The following is a 20,008-nucleotide window of genomic DNA, read 5'->3' on the forward strand; positions in this document are numbered from 1 at the left end:
TACCATCTGGTGGTGTGGGATTTGTGGATTTACAGCCAAGATTCCCACTGGGACTGTTTAAAAGTTTGTGCACAATAGCTTGAGTATTTGAGTAGAGCAGGACATGTCTTGGTCACTGGGAGAGAGTGATCAAGGATAGATTCCCGAGGATAACCACGTATCTTAGTGTGAACGGCCCCAAAAAGAGTGGCCTGAAGAGACCACCCTCCCCAACCATGCCATGTGGGTGGACAACACTTCCTAAAACTGTTCCAGGAACACAGATTTGCTCCTGGCTGGACCAAGATGGTAAAATAATCCCTCTCAGCTTTGACTAACTAATCAGTCAACATGGATTTCAAAACGTTTGCCTGCATTGACCTCTAATCTTTCCTTACCACCAGAATCCCATGTATGCTCTTCACTAATTTGTGGCTCTTCTCTGCTTTAGCATCTTGACCCTTTATCTAGATCCAGCCTCTCTGAATTTTCCCTTCAAAAGAGATGAAAATGAGAGGTTATATGTAACTTTTTTTTTTTTTTTTACCTACTAAGCATTTAATCTACCCGTGTTTCCCTGAAAATAAGACATCCTCCGAAAATAATACCTAGCGCATGGAAAGATAAGACATCCCCTGAAAATAAGACCTAGTGTAACTTTGGGAGAAAAAATTAATATAAGACACTGTCTTATTTTCGGGGAAACAGGGTATATATTTTCTCAGTAATAGCATCTTGATTTCCTTTGGGGGAACTGTTTTTTACCCATGTCCTTGTAGTTATGGTGGGCTAATGAAAAACAACAATCCATTTGGTCCTTCTCACCACTCCAAGCTATAAGAATGGCCGTGTGACTAGGCCTAGAACAACCCAATGATGACATTATACTGGTTATTGTGCCATCTTGAGAAATGAACATGCATCCTGATTTTTTTTTAGTGACATCAGGCCTAAGACTTTTGTGAAACTGAAGAAGAGAAGTTCACTCTCCCCTGGACATTGAGATGGGCAAGTAGAAGCTGAGGCTGTGGTGGAATCTGACATGATATATACTATATACACTGAGTGGCCAAATTATTATGATCTCTGAACACATAATAATCTGGCAACTCAGTATATGTATTAGAGGCCTGGTGCATGAATTCGTGCATGGGTGGGGTCTGGCCAGCTTGGCCAGGGGGAGGGGACATGGGCGGTTGGCTGGCCTGCCTGCTGGTCGAACTCCTGGTTAAGGGGACAATTTGCATATTAGCCTTTTATTATATAGGATACGTTCAGAGATCCTAATAATCTGGCCACTCAGTGTATGTGCCTGAGAGTAAAGCCAATTTAAAGAAAATCTGAGCCTGAAAACCTAGAGGGTATATCTCAGTCCTGATGTCATTCAAGCTTCTGAATATAGCTGCACCTGAACTAAAAACTATCCAGTGAGTTGGATCTCTATCACTTGTCACCAAGAGTTCTGACAGTTGCCCTAGCTGGTTTGGCTCAGTGGACTGAAGGGTTCTAGGTGTGATTCTGGTTAAGGGCACATGCCCGAGTTGCGGGCTCAATCCCCAGTAGGGAGCATGCAGAAGGCAGCCAATCGATGATTCTCTCTCATCACTGATGTTTCTATCTCTTTCTCCCTTTCCCTTCCTCTCTGAAATAAAATATATATTTTTAAAAATAAGAGTCCTGGCTTTTCACCACCAAAATGGGGTTGTTCCTTTGTCCCTATAAGCAATAATTTCTTAAGTAAAAGATACTATCTGGCTCACATATTTAGTCTGATCTTGCGGACTGAATCACAAGTGCAAAAGAATACTTTCAGATTTAGTGTTGCTGCATATTTGGACCCAGGATAAATTAACCTCCTTAAGATTTCAATTTTCCTCATCGACAAAATAGATTCATTCATAGATAATGACTACCCTCATAGGAAAACACTAAAGATTACTTAGTCACATTGTACTTGTGGTGCATTTATGTTAATAGATAAGAATCCTAGTTAATTATATTGCCCTGCATTTGCCTAGCACTTCTAATTTTTCAAAGCTCTTCCATGTAACTAATGGCATTACCTGTTCTAATACCCCTAAGAATTTGGCATTATCACCCATATCAAGTGTCTGGAAACTCAACTGGGCACGAAGATTTCTCAAGATAATATAGTAAGTCAATGTCAAAGCTGGCATTGAAAAAATTATTTCAATTTCTTATATACTAATTATTCTATTTAATTTCATTGAAAATTATCCCATTGGGCTATAATGCTCTTAAAACTAGAATAATAGATACCAATGATTAAGTTTTATTGGAATGGTCATCATATAATGATTTTTTAAAAAAAATTATAAGTAAACTAGATATTCAATAAAAGGAGACAGATTAAATAAATTAGGGTACATATGTACAATAGGCTTTTAGGAAGCCATTAAAATGTATGTGTAATGTTCAAAATAATGTGTTATACTAAGTAGAAAAATCATCTTTTTAAAGATAGTAATATAAATTTATTATTAATTTCTAAATTGATATGTTCAGAAAAAAAGATGGGAAATTTATCTTCAGCACTGTAATTATACAAATTTTATTTTGTTTATTGTATGTATCCCCATGGGTTTCTATAATATACATATCACTTTTGTACATAAAATAAAAACTATTCTCAGAAAGTTAATTTCCATCCCAGCAATTCTATGTGATAAATATGCAGAGACAGGCTTCACCATAGGGTGTCAATTTCATTAGCCTCCCACTGCCTCATTAACCTCAATTTTGCCTATATCCTCTGAGAGCTGGACCTCCCATGACCTTGGGCTTCCCTATGCTCTCTGGACAGCAAGCTATGACACACTGAAGCTAGGATTGGGGGTTAGGGAGCGGGCGGTTCCAGTGACCTCAGTGCCCTGCACACCTTGACTGCAGCTGGCACCAAGCAGCACAGGCCACTTGATAATGTAGAGGGCTGTGTGACAAAAGCACTGAGCAGTGACACCAGAGGAGGCAGAGGGCTGCCTCCACGGGAGGGAAACCATAGGATCCACAGGGGAGCAGGCAGACACAGCAGTCAACGGAATGAAGAGAGTCCTCCCAGCCCACAGATGTCTAATAATGGAACCAGAAACATACACCACCACCCCCTCTCCTCCTGAGAGCTCAGTTTCCTCATCTGTGAAAACAGGAGACTAACAGTACCTACCTTGTGGCATTGTGTTGAGTGGAGAGTTGATTTGAAATTAACTTTGATTTCCTCCTTCTCATAATAAGCACATACTTTCATTGGAAACAGTTTCCACAGTGGAGAAAGGACTGGCACAAGCTGAGCACATCAGCAATGGCACAGCAAGGCCTTGAACCAGAAATCCTTTAATTAGGAAATGGAGCCTTATACCTTATTTAGGATCCCTTCTGACAATAGTCCAGATGAGTTGGATTGAGCTTTTGATTTGATTTACAATTAATTTTCACTCCATCATGTTCCAGAAACACGGTTTTAATATCCTTCCATAGGTACAATGCTGCCTGCTGAAACTCTCAGAACTGGTGAAATCAAACCACCACCCAACAAACAGCAATGCTTCAGGCTTATTCTCATTACTGGCACTGATGTTACATAACATATAGACATGTATTGATTGATTCATTCACTTATTTATTCAACTATTGTAGAATCTCTGCACACTGTGGTAGAGACTGTGATGAGAATCTGAAGAAACTGAGGCCGTTATCCCCACATTGCTTAGTCCAGTTGGGCAGATAAAACAAGGTTACAGGTAAGGCAAACCCAGGACTAAGTGTAACAGCTGTTATGCAGAAGATACAAAGAACCGAGGTGGCTGAGGAGGGTGTGAACATGGAAAAGCGAGAAAGGCATTGTGGAGAAGTATAAGAGCAAGGGCTGCCCAGGAGGATAGGATTTCCACAGGGGACTATGGGAGGAGCAATCTGTAGGTGAAAGTGGAGGAAACAGCAGTGGTAATTTTAGAACCATAGAATTTTCTGGTTTGATTAGAGACCAAGATTCAGTGTAGTGTGGCTTTTCCCTGTTGATTACATAAGTGGGGCTCTAGGTGATTCCCTTGGCTTCCAAATACAGGCTCACCAGATTTCCAAGCCCCATGCTAGATCAGCCTCCAATCTCCTTGAGCTCCAGTCTTCCTGAGCTCTAATCTCCATGAGCACACACACACAACCCTCCCCACCCTGGGCACACTGCAGAGCCACATACAACACTCACCTCTCCATCTAGTCATCAGCTCTCCCCTCACACCCTCACCCCAGCATGTATTCCTCTGTGCATCTTCCAGAATTCATCCCAAACTCACAACAGGAGTAAAGGAGCAAAGGCCATTGCTCCATTATCAAAATGTCTCCAGGGAATGTGAAAGTGTCAAAGTGCTCAGAATCATCTAATTCCTGGTGAGAAAACATAAATCTGAACATGGCACTTCCCTCTTGTTTTAAAGATCAAAATGTATAAGAGGGCCCACCAGACCTAGCCCTTGACATCCTCTCCAGCTTCCCCCGCCCCATGCCTTTTCCCCACCACCAGGCCTCTAACCAGGAAGTTTCTAGAATATTCCTTCTGTTCCCAGCATCACATCACCAAAAGCCTTCGATTCTAAGCTCAAACATCTACTCATTCCTCTGCCAGAGCTAGTTCCTTTGCAATATGTTTTCATTGAATTATGACCCCTTTTTTCACATCTTTGTCACAACCTATAATGATACATTCATTTGCACAATTATATGACTAATAGCATCTCTCACTAGCCAGTAAGCTCCAGGAGCACAAGGCTGTTCTCTGTTTTTGCTCACAATAATAAGCACTCCATAAAGACAGTACTTGGTGAATACTGAATGAATGCACCTGAAGCTCCTGGTAGAGTTAATACCCCTGTGTTTGTAAAATGTGACACTTGGTGGTTTGGGGTGGGAGGTTCAAAGCTTTCCTTAGATTCTCAATCTGTTGAGTGATCCCCTCCAACCAATGGCTGGTACAAGAGCGTCTTCTTTGAATTGTTTATCTTTGGAGTTTTCCATGTATTCTCACCATAGAAATATAGCTTGGAGGGATTCTTAGAGATTATGTGAGTTTCATTTTACAAATTAGCACTGGGTGGTAGGGAAGAGGTGCTTCTCCAATGTCACGTGTGATTTTAAGAACAGAGTCCAGCATTTGAACTCAGGTCTTCAATCCTCGATCCAGAATAATTTTCACTGCATCCAGACTTGAGGGGTGTGTGTGTGTGTGTGTGTGTGTGTGTGTGTGTGTGTGTGTGTGTTTTCCAGTCTATATCCTACCTGTCTTTCTAAATTCAGTTCATATGTCCTTGTTTTATGAAACCTGGTCTGATTCCTCCATCTGGAAGTTTTCCTTCCTTCATGTGTTTGTGTAAAGGAGAGTGGGGGTGGAGATAATTATATCATTTTTGTGTGTGTGTCTATTTCCTCTATAGGAGCCCCTTAAGGGGAGAAATCAATACCTAATATATTGTATTTTCCTTAATTCCTACTGTACTGCCTTAAAAAAGCAAATTGATTTTATCTGTTGCATCAGCTTTAACTCTGACCAATTTGTGATTTGCAGTAGCTGCCTAGAATGCTGTGGCGAAAAGAAATTTAAGGTCATGTGGAGATTCAGTGGGAAAGAATTCTGTAATCAATGAATGCTGTCTGCAGGAGCTTGGAAGGGGCAGTAATCCTATATAATAAAGAGCTAAAATGCTAATTAGACCGAACAGCAGAACAACCATTTGGATGACCTTGACCATCCGATGACCTTCTGGTCAAAGCTGGGGCTGTGAGGCCTAAGTCAGCCAGTGCTGGGAGGGCCAAGGCAGCTGGGGCTGCAAGGGCCAAGCCCCTTGTACGAATTTTGTGCATCGGGCCTCTAGTGGTATATTGATGGCAGTGCTTTGAACAAATGGACAAATCCATGAATCTTAATGGTTTCCCATTGTCCTGTGCTTTATCTTGAACATCTCAGAGGAGGACATTAATCTCTCCCATTTCAGCAGAAGTCTTCCAACTAGTTAGAGAAAGCAATGCTCACATATACTTTTCTGCACAAAATAAAAGACTTATGGATAGATATAAATATTATAACAAGAGCTGAGTCACCCACAGACACATGTTGAAAACTACATGTCTCAAGGTAAGGACACAGGTAAAAATGGAGGAGCTGCAATCAGATTGTGACATCTAGCAGAGACATGTAAACACCTGAAAATGTGGTGTAGATGTAGGAAACAAACTGAATGTCCCACCTTGCCAAAACAAACATATGCTGGAGTGGCTGAGGAGAGGGAAGAAGAAATACTGTGATTTTATCCACTTGAAATACCTTCCACTCATATTACTACCAAAATCTGCTCCACTCTTCAATGCCTTCTCTAGCCCAACCTCCCTGAAGCAGAATTCCTTATCCACAACCATCTAACTTCTAGCTTCTGCCTCATAAGTCTTAGCTCTTAATCCTGGATCATAAACTTGACTTTGCACTTCTTGTTTAGCGTTCGTGCCATTTCACTATTTTTGTTTCCACATAGTCAGATATCTTGAAAGAGTGAAAGCTCATTGAGTTTAGAAAACCCCACGACTGGTTTCAAATGCTAGTTTAGGCCCTTAATTCATTGCATAATATGGAGAAGACACTATCTTTTTGGTCTCAGTAGCATCATTTATGAAATGGGGATAATATCCTTTCAATTTTTTGTTATAAAACTTAAATAAGACAATATATGTGAAGTATCTGGCACATAGTAGGTCTTCAAAATAGTGTTTGCTTATCCCACCACCAGCCCTCCATACTTTCCATTATGATATACAAACTAGGTTTTGGATAGCAGGAATTTTACACACCTTTTGTGTCTTCAGCTATTTGTTACAGAGTGAATATTAGGTACTATTAGAATGAAATAATAAAGTGACAGATACTGAAAGCTAGACATCAAGTATAAGCACATTGTACTGCTTATTGGCCTGGGCAAGCAACATTATTTTTATACACTGGCCACATGTACAATAGGGAGTGGCAAGGATTTTGGTAAACTTCAGAGTTTATGCCTTACACTTAAAGAGGACAGCACTTCTCAGCTCTACACAATAGAAACTGAGCAGGAATGTGGATCCAGGGTTGTTTGATGTCCTACTTTTTTGTGGGGTTTTTTTGTGTTTTTTTGTTGTTTTTGTTTTTTTTTGGTTTTTTTGTTTTTTTTTGGTTGTTTTTTTTTTTTCAGAGAAGCCATAAATCTAGATTTCTATGTCATATTTTGAAAAAACAAGTCTGTGGACTGTTACTTTCCAAATCTGAAAATGATGAAAGATGCTCAGGCAAAAGCTAAAGTATCTGTCTGTTATCAATGCCTAAAGTCTCGTTAGAATGCGTTTCTTGCGTAGATCCACAACAGAAGGGGACCCACTATAATCAGGTACACTACCCCTCAGCTGATTGACACTTAGGCTCTCAGCATTTTTATGCTGTGTTATTCCCTGACTCTTGGAGACAGCTGTCCCTTTGTATTAGGGGGCTAGCCCTCTGACATGTGTTCTCAGCAACACCAAATGAAAGATTTACATGGGAGAAACCAAGATGGCCGCATAGGTAAATAATTGAACGTGTTGCCTCACACAGCCACTTCAAAACTACAACTAAAAGACAAAATGGACATCATCCAGAACCACAGGAAGGCTTGCTAAGTGGAAATTCTACAACTAGAAGGGAAGAGAAAAGCACTCTGAGACTCAGAGGAGCTGCAGAAGTAAAATGCAGAGATACAGAGGCATGTGCACTCGGAAAGGGCTGGCAACTGAGTACACAGCTGTCTTTTTCAATCTGGAGGGAGACACAAGCTCCCAACTGCTCTTAACTCCAGTTCTGGGCAAGACTCTGGGGACCCAGACTCATACAGGGAGACTGGACTGTCTGGCAGTGGGTAGAACTCCAGGATGGCTTTCTCTCAGAGGTGCTTGCAGTGAGTACCAAGGGACACTGCGACCCAGGGGCCTCTTAGAGCAGGGCTAATGGGAAGCCATTGCTGTTTGCTCTGCCATGAGATTCCACCCCATCCAAGCTATGTGCAGAGGCTTTTGCATATGAATGGTCTGGTCCTTTGAAATCTAAACCTACCTAACAAACTGCAGCTGAATCAGAGAGACCCAGAACATCCAAAAGGTCCCACAGCAGCTTGCATTGCTTCACAGCAGGGCCTCATCTAGGCACCTCCAAACCCCAAACAAAGAAGAGGAATCTGCAGATCTCTCCATAGCTCCTGCTTGGTGGCCTCAGGCAAAGGCTAAGTTAGCATCTCCTTGGAGATCCAAGAGCCAGCATACCCAGGGGTCAGAGTAGGACCATCCAGATTACAACTCCTTAGATCCATAAAGGACACACTCAGGGGGCAGACTCAGTGAACACCAAAGCTCCACTGAAGCAAGTCTTGCCTCATAAGGATGTCTCCAGCACAGAAGTTCTCCCATCATAGACACAGCTGATCCTCACAGCCAATTGACCAGGAGATCAATTCAACCCAGTGATACAACAATCAAGGCTTAACTACAATAAAACTGTGCACACAGCCCACAAAGGGGTGCACCAAGAGTGTCCACCTCAGGTAACTGGAGAGGCTGAGCCACTGGGCCCTATAGGATACCTAGCACACAAAGCCACTCTTATCAGCACGGGAAGCAGCCAAAATGTGGTGACAAACAGATCACAAACGAAAGAAATGGAGGAAAGCAAACTATTGGATATAGAATTTGAAACCATGGTTATAAGGTTCTTCAAGAATTTTCTAGAAAAGGCCAATAAATTTAGTGACACCCTTGAGGATATGGAAAGGGATCAACTAGAAATTAAACATACACTGACTGAAATAAAGAATGATATACAGAGGAGATTCAACAGAAGACTAAAGGATCACAAGAATCAAGTCAAAGATTTGAAATACAAAGAAGCAAAAAACACCCAACCGGAAAAACAAAAAGCAAAAAGAATCCAAAAATATGAAGATAGTGTAAGGAGCCTCTGGGACAACTTCAAGTGTACCAACATTCAGATTATGCAAGTGCCAGAAGAGACCTGTTAAATTGTGTTGTCAGATTTTTTGAAATTTTAAAGAAAGCTAAGATACCCAGATTTTGATGTGAAACCTCATGATTCTTAAACACTGTACTAAAACTACCGTAGCTTATGGATGGCCATTTTGGCAACCCCTTCTGCAGTCATCAATAAGTGGCAAGTGAGCGGCCTAGAATAAAGCGCCGAGAGCGGTTAGATCAGGGGGAACCAATAATGTGTCTTCTTTATCTTTGCACATGCCATTCCCTCTTCCTGAAAACACTTACCTCATCCCTTCCAGCCCCCTCACTTGGTCCTCCTGGAGAGCTTCTGTTTATCACTAAAACTAAGTTCCACTACCACTCTCTGAGAAACCAACCCTACTCCTCAAGACAACTCGAACACTCCCACAAATCACTGCTATAACACATACAACATTATATTTTAATTTTCTCTTTAGAGAACAGTCAGCCTTACAGGTAATAAGGTCCTCCAGGGCAGGGAACATGTCTTCCTTTTGTCTGCATTGCTAGTGCTTACCACCATACCTGGGCTTCATTAAAGGCTCAGAAATGCTTGCTCAGGGAATAGAAGACTTTTTAGACTTAAGAGTTTCTTTCTCAAAGTTTGATGTTCATACTAACTACTGCAAAATCCCCCTAGGGCCAGTTCTTGAATATTCTGATTCAGAAAGTCCAGAGTCTGCCTCTGAATCTTGCTTTAAATAAGCTCCCTGGATGAATATTATGGGCACTAAAGTTTGAGAACCTATGAGCTGAAATGTAACCCCACAAGGAAAGAAGTTATGTCTTCTTCATTGACCATTACATTCCTCGCACCTTTCACAGTGCCTGGCACAAAGTAGGCATATAGCATGTATTTGCTGAATGAATGGATGGATACATGAATGAAAATGTCATAATTAAGTTACATCAGTGCTCCTTAAACTGCTAACAGAAAGCCCAATTAGTAATTCATCTGTTCCTTTGTTTATACTTACCATAAAGGCACCCAGATAAACTGAATGGTCAGTAACTACCATCTCTATGGACAATCTCCCTAACACATGCCCTTGTAGGCTTGGAAGAGTACTCAGAGGAGATCCCAAGGTATTTGGGTTGCTGATTCAATGACTTTATTCCTTAATGATGTCATACTAGGAAAACAAGAAAGAATGAATGAAGAGAAGACACAAAACTCTCATTTTGGCCAGTGGTGTTAGCAATCTTCCTCTTCCATCTCTTCGGCATCCCCTACCCCATAACCACCATTCTTTCTTTTTAATCCCTGTTATTAACACATTTAGTAGGAATAGCTCCTCTTATACTTCTCCCTTCCCTTCTCCACCCTCTGGTGGAAGGATAATGAATAGCAAAATGCATAAGAAAATATCAAATGACAGCAAAAATTATAAAAATACCAAGATTTGATTATTTTTCTAGAGGTAAAACTGGGGCAGTTAATTTAAAGTAACTACCAGTTCATATTTCAAAAAGCACCTGATATTAAATCTGAATAAGATGTTGTACCCGTTTTCCCATAAATGATTGATTGATGCATCTTCCTTAAAACTTCTCTCTTCCCTTTGACATTTTTTAGTCAATTCCAATTGGGACAGGTGTACAGTTTTCACAGTCCAGTGGATAGCATGAACATAGCCCAGATGGTCCCCAGCCTCATGTGGAAGTTAACAGAGAATCTTCCAGGCAGGTTGGGAATGACAATGCCACAGTTGCTACCCAAACTGCCCAGTACCCTCTCTGATCTTGGAGCTAAAGGGAAAAATTAAAGATCTAAGCACAAGATAGTATTATTGCTTCTCAGACAACCTCTTCAGTCAGACCTGTTCCTCCCCTCCTCCCCCCCCCGCCCCCCCCCCCCCACACACACACATACACACACTGGATTGTGAGCTACTTAAGAACAAGGACCTTTTCGCATCTCTGGTTTTCTAATGTCCATTAGAGATTGAAAGAATAAGCAAATTCACAGGAACTTGTGCACTGGTACATGGCAGGAATCAAGTTCAAGAACCCAGATCCATTCATTCTAGGTTCACTAACCACAATGAATGATATTTCATATCAATATTTCAATCTCCCCAATAAATGGCCACCAGCCCTAATAGAGATCAAGGCTTAGGTTGTGAAGATAACAGTACAGAAGCATCACCTTTTGCCTCAGAACATTTCCTCCTATTTTTGTCTTCTATTATCTTGTCCTGTCAGTCAACATCTTAACACTAGGACAGCAGTTAACATCTCTTTCCAACAAGCTGTGCTGTAGACAGTTCTCGGTAGTATGAGTGCCAGCCGTTTATTCTTCTTGATTTCCTAAACAAGTAATCCTTCTTGAGTAATGGAACCTTTTGAGAGGATGTATGACAAAAGCTATGGAGTATGACAAAAATCTTTGGAGTTTTTCCTCAGGAAATAAATTAGCATATTCATACAAATGCAAAAGATTATACATAATTACAGGCTGTTTTTAGATGCATTGATCCACCCATCCAAATCTATCCAAATACTCTACTGTAAGCCATATCAAAAGAAATGAGAGGTTATCAGATAACCAAATACCTACTCAAGATTATTCTAGCTTCCCAGGGAGATGGTTTCACAGAACTACAACTCAACAATTAAACTTTAGCTCTTTTTGAAGGGTATCAAGTAACAAAATAGACAAGATGTTTCAATCTCAGCATTACTAACATGAAGAATTGCTATTTCATTTATTCAATGGGTCACTCTTCTGCAAAATCAAAGCTGCAATTTGAATCGCTATACAGTTTTCTTCTTAGGTGCTTTATCAGGCCATTGCCTTACAACACCCAGAAACTCCATTTTGCTTCTTGGGTAATCTCAGTAAAATTGATCAGATTACCATGGGAATCATTGTCATACCCAGGAAAATGGACCTTTGGGTCACTAGACCACCATTTACTTCCTGGATGATCTTGGGGATATTATATAACCCGTTGAAGCTTTAGTTTCTTCATCTCTAAAAGATAACAGTGCTCTGCAGGGCTCTTATGGGGATTAAATGAAAAACAATTAGTGCATTGTATAGGCCATAGTAGATGCTCAATATATGGCAACGAATGTAGTTATCATTATTTATAAAATACTTCTAGTTCTTGAAACAAATATCCTCAATAAATGGAATCTGATAAAATTATAATTCTTGGAATTTGAATCTACATTATTCTATAAGTGGTTTTAGGGATCGGAAGAATTCTGAATTCTCACTTTGAGCCTGCAAAGCATGTTCAGTTCAAATCATTGAGACCCCACCATGAGGAAATGAGGGAAAGATGAAAGAAATACTATCTGTGACTTCTAACATCCACGGCTTAGCAGAAGTGACTGAGTCCATGTGGCACACAAAACCTATGGTTCCAGTTTAAACCAGTTTCAAATCTTAAGTAGTTCTTGCCCATTCAGCTCACACTTCCATGCCATAATACCCCACATGAGCTTAATCCCTGGAAGGAATATGTCTCTACTGATCAATAAATGGCAATCATGTGACCACATAGTTTCCTTTTCAGTCCTAGTTGCCAGAAAAACTCAGGATTGTGTTTGTTGCCCATATTTTATAATGCTTTCAATTCAGATGTTGGAAATTTATTTCCCCCTTCTCCTTCTGAGGTCACCTCTGTTCTGCATTATGCTCAAAGTCTGCCCTGCAAATTGTGTTCAAGCAATCAATCACTTCAAAGCATTTTAGAAATAATCAAGGCACTGATCTTTCAGGAATTATTAGTCATTTCCCAAAATGGAAAACCAGATATACAACTTCTCATATAGTCTTTTTTTTTAAATCAAGTTACAGGGACATTTTCTCCTTTTAATTTTTGGACAGGAAAAGGCTTAAGCATTTTAAACCACATTCTCCAAGTCAGACTCTCGAATTCAATGTCTCTCAGAAGTTTCATAAGTACGAAAACTCTTTCAGCTAAACCAGAAAACCTGCGAGGTAGAGGAGATGCAGTCAACCCAAGTACCCATCGTGCTGGCATTTAAAGTTAGCTGACAGTGAAAAAGTGAACCTATTCTATGAGGCATTGCAGGAGCTAAAATGCCAACTGATGGAATCACTCAAAAAAGCCCTAGACATTTTTCTTGGAGGGCTTTCTCTTATGAAGACAAATGACAACTCAAGTCATTTTTGCAACACCATCACCAACCCACAGGCCCTCTTCTCATTGGTCGATCGCAGAAAAAAATCTCAGAAATAGAAGCAATTACTTACATCTATAGGTCATCTCAAAGCTGTCGCTGATGTTCACAATATCAATCTGGGGGAGGAGCTTCGGGGGCTCTGTGAGTTGCGACAAAGCAAATCTAAAAGCGGCATGTTCCTGCGACTGCTGGTTCGGAAATAATCCCCCTGTGAGGAAAGAAAATGAAGCATGGTTTCTGAGCTAGAGACAGGTTTGATTCCTCCCCAGAAGGACCCCCTTCTTCTCCCCATGCCACACTCACTAATTGTAGCCTTTAGTGGTGGCAGTGAGAGTTCAAATAGAGGTAACTGGACACTGAGGCTTACACTTCTGTAGATGGGCTTTCATGGGACAAGGGCCTTTAACTCACCAGTCACTCTCCCCAAACATTGGATTGTTACCCCTCAACTCAGCTCAGGTCAGAGAAACCAGGAGAACTGTGACATTTCCCTTTCTCCTCCCTGTGCCAACCACCTAGGTGCCCTATGCTCTTACATGCACACAGACCCTTGTTGTGTCTAACTTTGTCCTCTATCGAACCCATTTCTCACCACAGAGCCTTACAGGAGTAGTGCTACTACATGTGGCACAGTGAATCCTAACTCTGGGGCCCCGTGGGCTTCTCCCACACTATACCCATTTGGTTTGATACTTTTGGCCTTGGACCTGCCAAGACCTTCATGCGATTTAACTCTCCTATCACCTGGAAGATTCATTCTTCATCTCCTCTGAAAACTCTTGATTTTATGCAAACAGTGTTTTGCTGCTGCTTTTACACTCACATCCCAGCTACCTAGGAATGACTTGTTACATAAGGAATTGCCCTGGTGTGCATTTGCATGGTAGAACCTTGGCCTTCAAACAGCTGAGGGCTTAGAATGTCCAGAGAATATGAGTTTTCTATTCTAGTTAAAAAGAACAACAAAGGCGCCTGTTGGGGCTCCATTTCCAAGAAACAAGAGTACATGGCTTACCTTTGTATTTACTGTGGGCATGTACAATAAATGAATTAAAACACATTTCCAGAGGTTGCACTACAATGAATGTTTACACAGAAGTTTATCGCAGAGCCCAGAGGAATCATAGTCCCAGTGTCAGGCACTTCTAACTTCTTATACAGGGGGTATGTGTTTGGTTTCCAGAACCAATAAATAGATTATAAGGCTTTTCATAGAGATTGTACAAGGAAAATCAAGTACTACCTGCTGGCAGTGATATTTTCAGCATTTGCTCTACAATTTAATATTTCAGCCCTTTATTTGAAAACGGAACAATGGTTGTATCAGTTGAACAGCAAGTGGGAGTTAAATATGATGAAAACTCTCCAGAGACACATGGGCAAGCAAATCATGTACACTCTCCCCCCTCCCATGTTAACCCCATGGCAAAATACACAAATACACTCTGACATATCTGAAGAAAAACATTTTCAATCAGCAAGGTATGGGCAATACATAAGTACCAACATAAGCAATGCTACACCTAAAAGCAAGCGATTTACACCTGTACATAGTCTTCCATTTTAAAGAGGGAAAACAACAAACTCCTTCTGGATTCTGTTGCTCTCCCTTCACCCCCAAGATGACCACACCCCAAAACACTTCCCAGTCCCAGTGTTTCCCTTGGAGCCCCTGCAGTGAATGAAAGGGGGGGTGGGAGTGGGGAGGCAGGCAGCTACAGGCTGAGCTGCTGGGAGGCAGGAAGTTTTGTTTTGCTTGTAAGGCACTAACACAGGTACACAGACACACTTCCGAATGTAGCTTAACAGGTGTCAGGAAACAAAGCAAGTTACTCCGTGGCTATTCCAGCCCTCGGAACCAACCCGCTGGGGAGGCCAAAAGTGACTGATACTGCAGCACATGCTGTGTGCTCAACAGCATACCACCTGCACCACAGCCCCCCACAAACAGACTCACACAAAGAACACAAGTGATAGGTGATGAGAACTTTCCCTAAGGAGCTAGGTCCCTGTCAGGGGTGAGAAAACAGAACCCAAACCAGCCAAGATGCCTCCAAGCAGAGCAGCTTGCTTGATTCCTCCTTATAAACAGCCCTGAGATGCGGTCACACTGAATCCCAGGGCCCTTGTGGACACGCGTTGTAATTGGTCTAACAGTTCCTGTTTGTTTTGCTTTCACCCATTATTAACATGAGAAGCAGTGTAGGTTGGCTGCCCCATAAATACAGGGAGGCTGGGGGTCTTTTTAGAAGCACAACAACTAGGAAGGGGAAACAGGGAACAAAAAGAGGAGCAGCCTGTGGAAACCAGCTGCAAGTTGCAGGGATGGAGCCCAGGGCTGGGAAATTTCGGAGGAGGGCAGAGGAGTGTGTGTAAATGTGTGCGTTTGTGTGTAAAGGTCTGTGCACAGAAAATCGAAGAGGAGGGAGCCATTGAAGGAGCAGAGAAAAGGCAGGCTAGGAAGTCCCAGGATCCCAGCAGTGGGGACCACCAGCCTGGCATGGCAGACAGCAGAGAGCAGGCAGCTGGAAGAGTCCAGAGCAGGAGGGGAGCCCCCTGACTTGGGGGGGTGCTTTTGGCATTATTTCAATGGCTGCAATAAACCCTTCGCTCCTTATTTTAGATGGTCTCTTTAAAGAGACCTCCTCCAGCTAAGAAATCACTGCCACTCTCAATTAAGTGTCTATGTGGCTCCTTAATACATAATCACACACATCAGATACCACAGGTATTTATATAAGTAAAGGAAATCAGGCACCATCTACCAAGCAATGGAGTTAACTCCTTAAACATCCACCATTTCTTTCCTTGCTAAAGCTTGATTATTTTTATTCCTCCATTTCACATGCTCATGCCTGGAGTGTGTGTGGGGGGACTGTGTGTGTGTGTGTGTGTGTGTGTGTGTGAAAGAGAGAGAGAGAGAGAGAGAGAGAGAGAGAGAGAGAGAGAGAGCGCACTTCCCCTCTGCTCCCCATCTGATCAAGAGGAGCCCCCTCCCCACGCTGTGGCCCAAGTCCTTCTCCCATCACCGAAGCACAGCTTTCACTAGTCAAGCACAGTCCTTAGTGGGGGTGGGGAGACATAGACACCCCCCTCCTCAGAAAAAACCTGGCCAGACCCCAGAAAGTCCCTCCCCCGGCTGCCCCTCTCACTCACCGATCTGGATATTGTTGGGGAAATTGGCACCTACTACCGCTCCTAGGAAACCGGTGCAGAAGAAGGCAAAAATGTGCTGCATATTCCTTTTTGCATTGGCGAGAAAGAAGCCCAGGTCCAATCATAGATTTGGTGTTTCCCCCCTTCCCTGTATTCCTCTCTCTGTTCTGCTGTTCCTTTCCTCCTGCAGTTCCTTCCGCGCTTCCTTCCTTCCTTTCTTCCTTCGGCAGAGGTGTGTGTTTCCCTTGGAATCCGAGCACTTAAACTGCAGCGTTAACACCAACTGACAGCCAGATTAACTGAGCACGGAAAAGAGAAGCCGTCCTCCTCATGCTAGCTGGAGCGCTTGCTCCCCTCTCCTCCCCTCTCCTCTCCTCCTCTCCTCTCCTCTTCTGGAGCAGCCTGCCTCTCTCTCCCTCCCTTGCTCGCGCTCCCTCGCTCTCCCCCTCACACTCACACAGGCAGCAAGCTGTGTGCTCATGCCCACCAGCCAGCTTAGAGTTCCACAGCTGCCCTCTCTCCCTGTCACTCCTGGCCTCCCGTCCTCACCTCATCCTCCTTTCAGGGTGCTAGGCGGATGGGTGGGAGGGTGGGTGAGGGAGTGTGATACAAGGAGCTTGGTCCTAAAAGGGACAAAGCCAGTGTCCCCTTCCCCCGCTGCCCCCTTGCCTTCCTCAGCTTTCTGCCCCCTCCCCCAGCCCCCAGCCTGGCAGATGCTCCTGGGAATGTGGGTTCAGCTGTAAGTCAGTAGGTGGCAGGGGGTCCCCGCAATAGTCCTCCATCCACAGGCTGCTTGATCTAGGTCACTTTTTCTAGGAGCGCTCTGGCTGTGCTGGATATATCTCCTGCACTCCACTGGCCCAATTATTCCTACAACTAATTCCTGAGAGGAAGACCCTAGAAAGCCCCCTAGGAGCTTTAGAGGGGAAAAACGCTTTCCCTCCCTCATGCGAGGAGTGACAGAAAGACAAACCTGAGAGTCTGGGATGATTGGCAGGTGCCTTTGCTTGGATGTTGTGCAGTCCCTGTGTGCCTTTGCGGGTGGAATTGGTGGTCCCTAAACCATAGGCATTGAAAATGGGCCCCCTTCCCCGCTTCCCTGCATTCCACAGGAGACTCTGGCATCAGAATGTGTGGGTGTACTTGACAGCAAAGGATACTTGCCCAGAGCAATTACATGAGTCATTTTGCAGGGATTGGAGTGAGAGGATTCAGACTTCTTACAGTTACCTCTGGATGCGGCCATTCTCCTGTAAACTGGAACTCCATAGAGCCTCCTGGACAGGGGTTCTCGCTGGAATAACCTGCAGGGGGACAACTCTGGTCAGGGAAACAGTGTGGGTTCCAGAGTAGTCATCATTACCAATCACAGCACTTTATAGTTTCTGAAGTGACTTCACAGTGTTACCCTGCTCTCTCCTCACACCTGTGACGTGGCCACAGCCCTTATTTTACTAATGAAAAAAGTGAGACTCTAGGGATTCAACCATAAAGACATGGACCTACTAAGATGGAGTCTGGATGCTCAGGACTAACACATATATTGTTTAATCTATGATCTTGAATATTCTGGGTATTACCAATGGGCCCACTCACTGCCCTGGTCAGAATCCCACTTGATGAATGATAGTCTTGGAAACTAAAGCTCTATTAGAAAGAGGGAGAACGGACCCAATTTTGCTTTGTCATTTTGACTATCCAAAACTCCCCACTTCCCTCACTGACAATGCACATTCTCCCATACTTGCAGGACAGCTAGGAGGGCTGGGATTTGCAAGAAATATCAGACCGTGTTTGATGGAACCCCTAAAGTAGGAGCAACTTAGAGGTCAGATGCTTTATAATTTCCCATGCACTCTCACATATATTAATTAGCTCAAGTGATTTTCAGAGCTAATGTTATTTATTTAGCATGTGCCAAGTTCCTTGCCATACAATATGTTTGCATCATTTACTTGTGCAATGACACCTGTGGTAGATCATCTAATCCCCATTTTATAGTTCAAGAAACTGAGGCCTGAAATTCACCAGAGATTCCATTACAAACAAGGGAGAGATTGGGGATTTGAACACAGGAAACTACAATCAGGCCCAAGCTCTTAACCCTTAGGTTCTAATGCAGACAGCACTTGGCAGGAAGATTCTAAAGGTATGTGAACCTCAGCATGGGAAGGTGAGAGAAGAGATCAGGAAAGATTGCCTCTAAAGTCCCCGCTGACATTAGACGTCTGTGATGCAGTGATTCTGGCTTAAAATATAATTTCTCCATTTGCATTTTTTTGTCTCTTACTATTTTGAATGGTACCAGGGGAATCTTTTAAGATCTCTGAGCTTTATGCCTGGTAATAATAATAATTAGGCTGTCACTGGAAGCTTCACACTTCTCTGTCACCTTTCAGAGGAAGATCTCGAAGCCCTTTACAAGAATTAATTAGCAAAACCTCAACACCCACCTGGAATAGGCAAGATTTATTTCACTTACTTTGGAGGAGAGGGTCTTAAAGTAGTCAAAACCATACATTTTCTTCAATCATTTCAAGTCATGCAGTCAGATAGGTTTTCCTAAAATAGAGTTCTTCATTATTGCTCTGCTCAAATATGACCAATGACTCCCATTGGCCTATTAAATATATAGAGTTGCTCAATCCTATATAATAAAAGGGCAATATGCAAATTGAACAGCAGAATGACCAGTCACTGTGATGTGCACTGCCCACCAGGGGACAGATGCTCAACACAGGAGCTTCCCCTTGGTGGTCAGTGCACTCCCACAGGGGGAGCGCTGCTCAGCCAGAAGCCAGGCTGATGGCTGGGAGTGCAGCAAAGGTGGCGGTGGCGGTAGTGGTAGCGGTAGCCTCTCACGCCTTCGTGGCAGAAGTAGGGATGTCCAACTGCCAGCTTAGGCCCACTCCTCCCCCCCCCCCCCCCCCCGTCCTGGATGTGGCCCTAAACCATCAGTCAAACATCCCCCAAGGGCTCCCAGACTGCAAAAGGGCACAGGCAGGGCTGAAGGACCCCCCTCTAATCCCCTACCTTCCCACCCAAAGTGCACAAATATGCACCGGGCCTCTAGTGACTAAATAAACATGGAGGTTATACATTTCAAGTCTGGGTATCTAGGTCTAAGTTAATTTAGGTTCAACTGTTTGCCTTCAGAATTCTCTTCAAATATTGGTGGAGAACATATTCTGTATCCAACAGGGTGTCAGGTGCTGGGGGATATGGAAATGAATCAGATACACAACCCACCTCAAGGCAGGTGAATGTGGTAGAAGAGAAAGACAGATGAACCCAGTCATCCAGAGTACTCATGGCACGTGCTCTAATAGAAATGTAAACACAGTACAGGGGAGCAAAGAAGAAAGCGACTGAACATCTGTCTGGGGAGTCAGCCGGGCTTCCAAAAAGCTGAGCTGTGAAGGAGGAAACTACAGGCAGAAAGTGAGGGCCGAGCCCTGCGGTGTTGACCAGTGTTGACTCATGAATAAGGAGTTACAGTTCAATTCCTGGTCAGGGCACACGCCCCTGGTTGTGGACTTGATTCCTAGTGGGGAGCATGTAGGAGGCAGCAGATCCATGATTCTCTCATCATTGTTATTTCTATCTCTCTCTCCCTCTCCCTTCCTCTCTTTAAAATTAATTA

General features: G+C 43.1%; 1 protein-coding gene across 7 annotated transcripts in view; it reads right to left on the bottom strand.

The window, feature by feature from the left end:
- GRIA1 (glutamate ionotropic receptor AMPA type subunit 1) overlaps positions 1-16,880 on the bottom strand; it is a 264,606-nt gene extending 247,726 nt beyond the window's left edge. For 4 of the 7 annotated variants that reach the window (XR_014795150.1, XR_014795152.1, XM_084885451.1 and 1 more), the window contains exons 1-2: positions 16,366-16,879; positions 13,280-13,417 (exon numbers count right to left, since the gene is read on the bottom strand). Coding sequence is in view for 4 of the 7 variants with exons in the window: in XM_084885451.1 (XP_084741577.1) it covers positions 13,280-13,417; positions 16,366-16,447 (220 nt within the window). In the remaining 3 variants the exon portion in view is untranslated. Of the gene's footprint in view, positions 1-13,279; positions 13,418-16,365 lie in introns of all 7 variants that reach the window. The other 3 variants (XR_014795151.1, XM_084885452.1, XM_084885450.1) reach the window with 2 other exon arrangements.
- Positions 16,881-20,008: the final 3,128 nt, after the last annotated feature.

The sequence above is a fragment of the Pipistrellus hanaki genome (genome assembly GCF_964339955.1).
Source record: "Pipistrellus hanaki genome assembly, chromosome: 5".
In the NCBI taxonomy this organism is placed as follows: domain Eukaryota; kingdom Metazoa; phylum Chordata; class Mammalia; order Chiroptera; family Vespertilionidae; genus Pipistrellus; species Pipistrellus hanaki.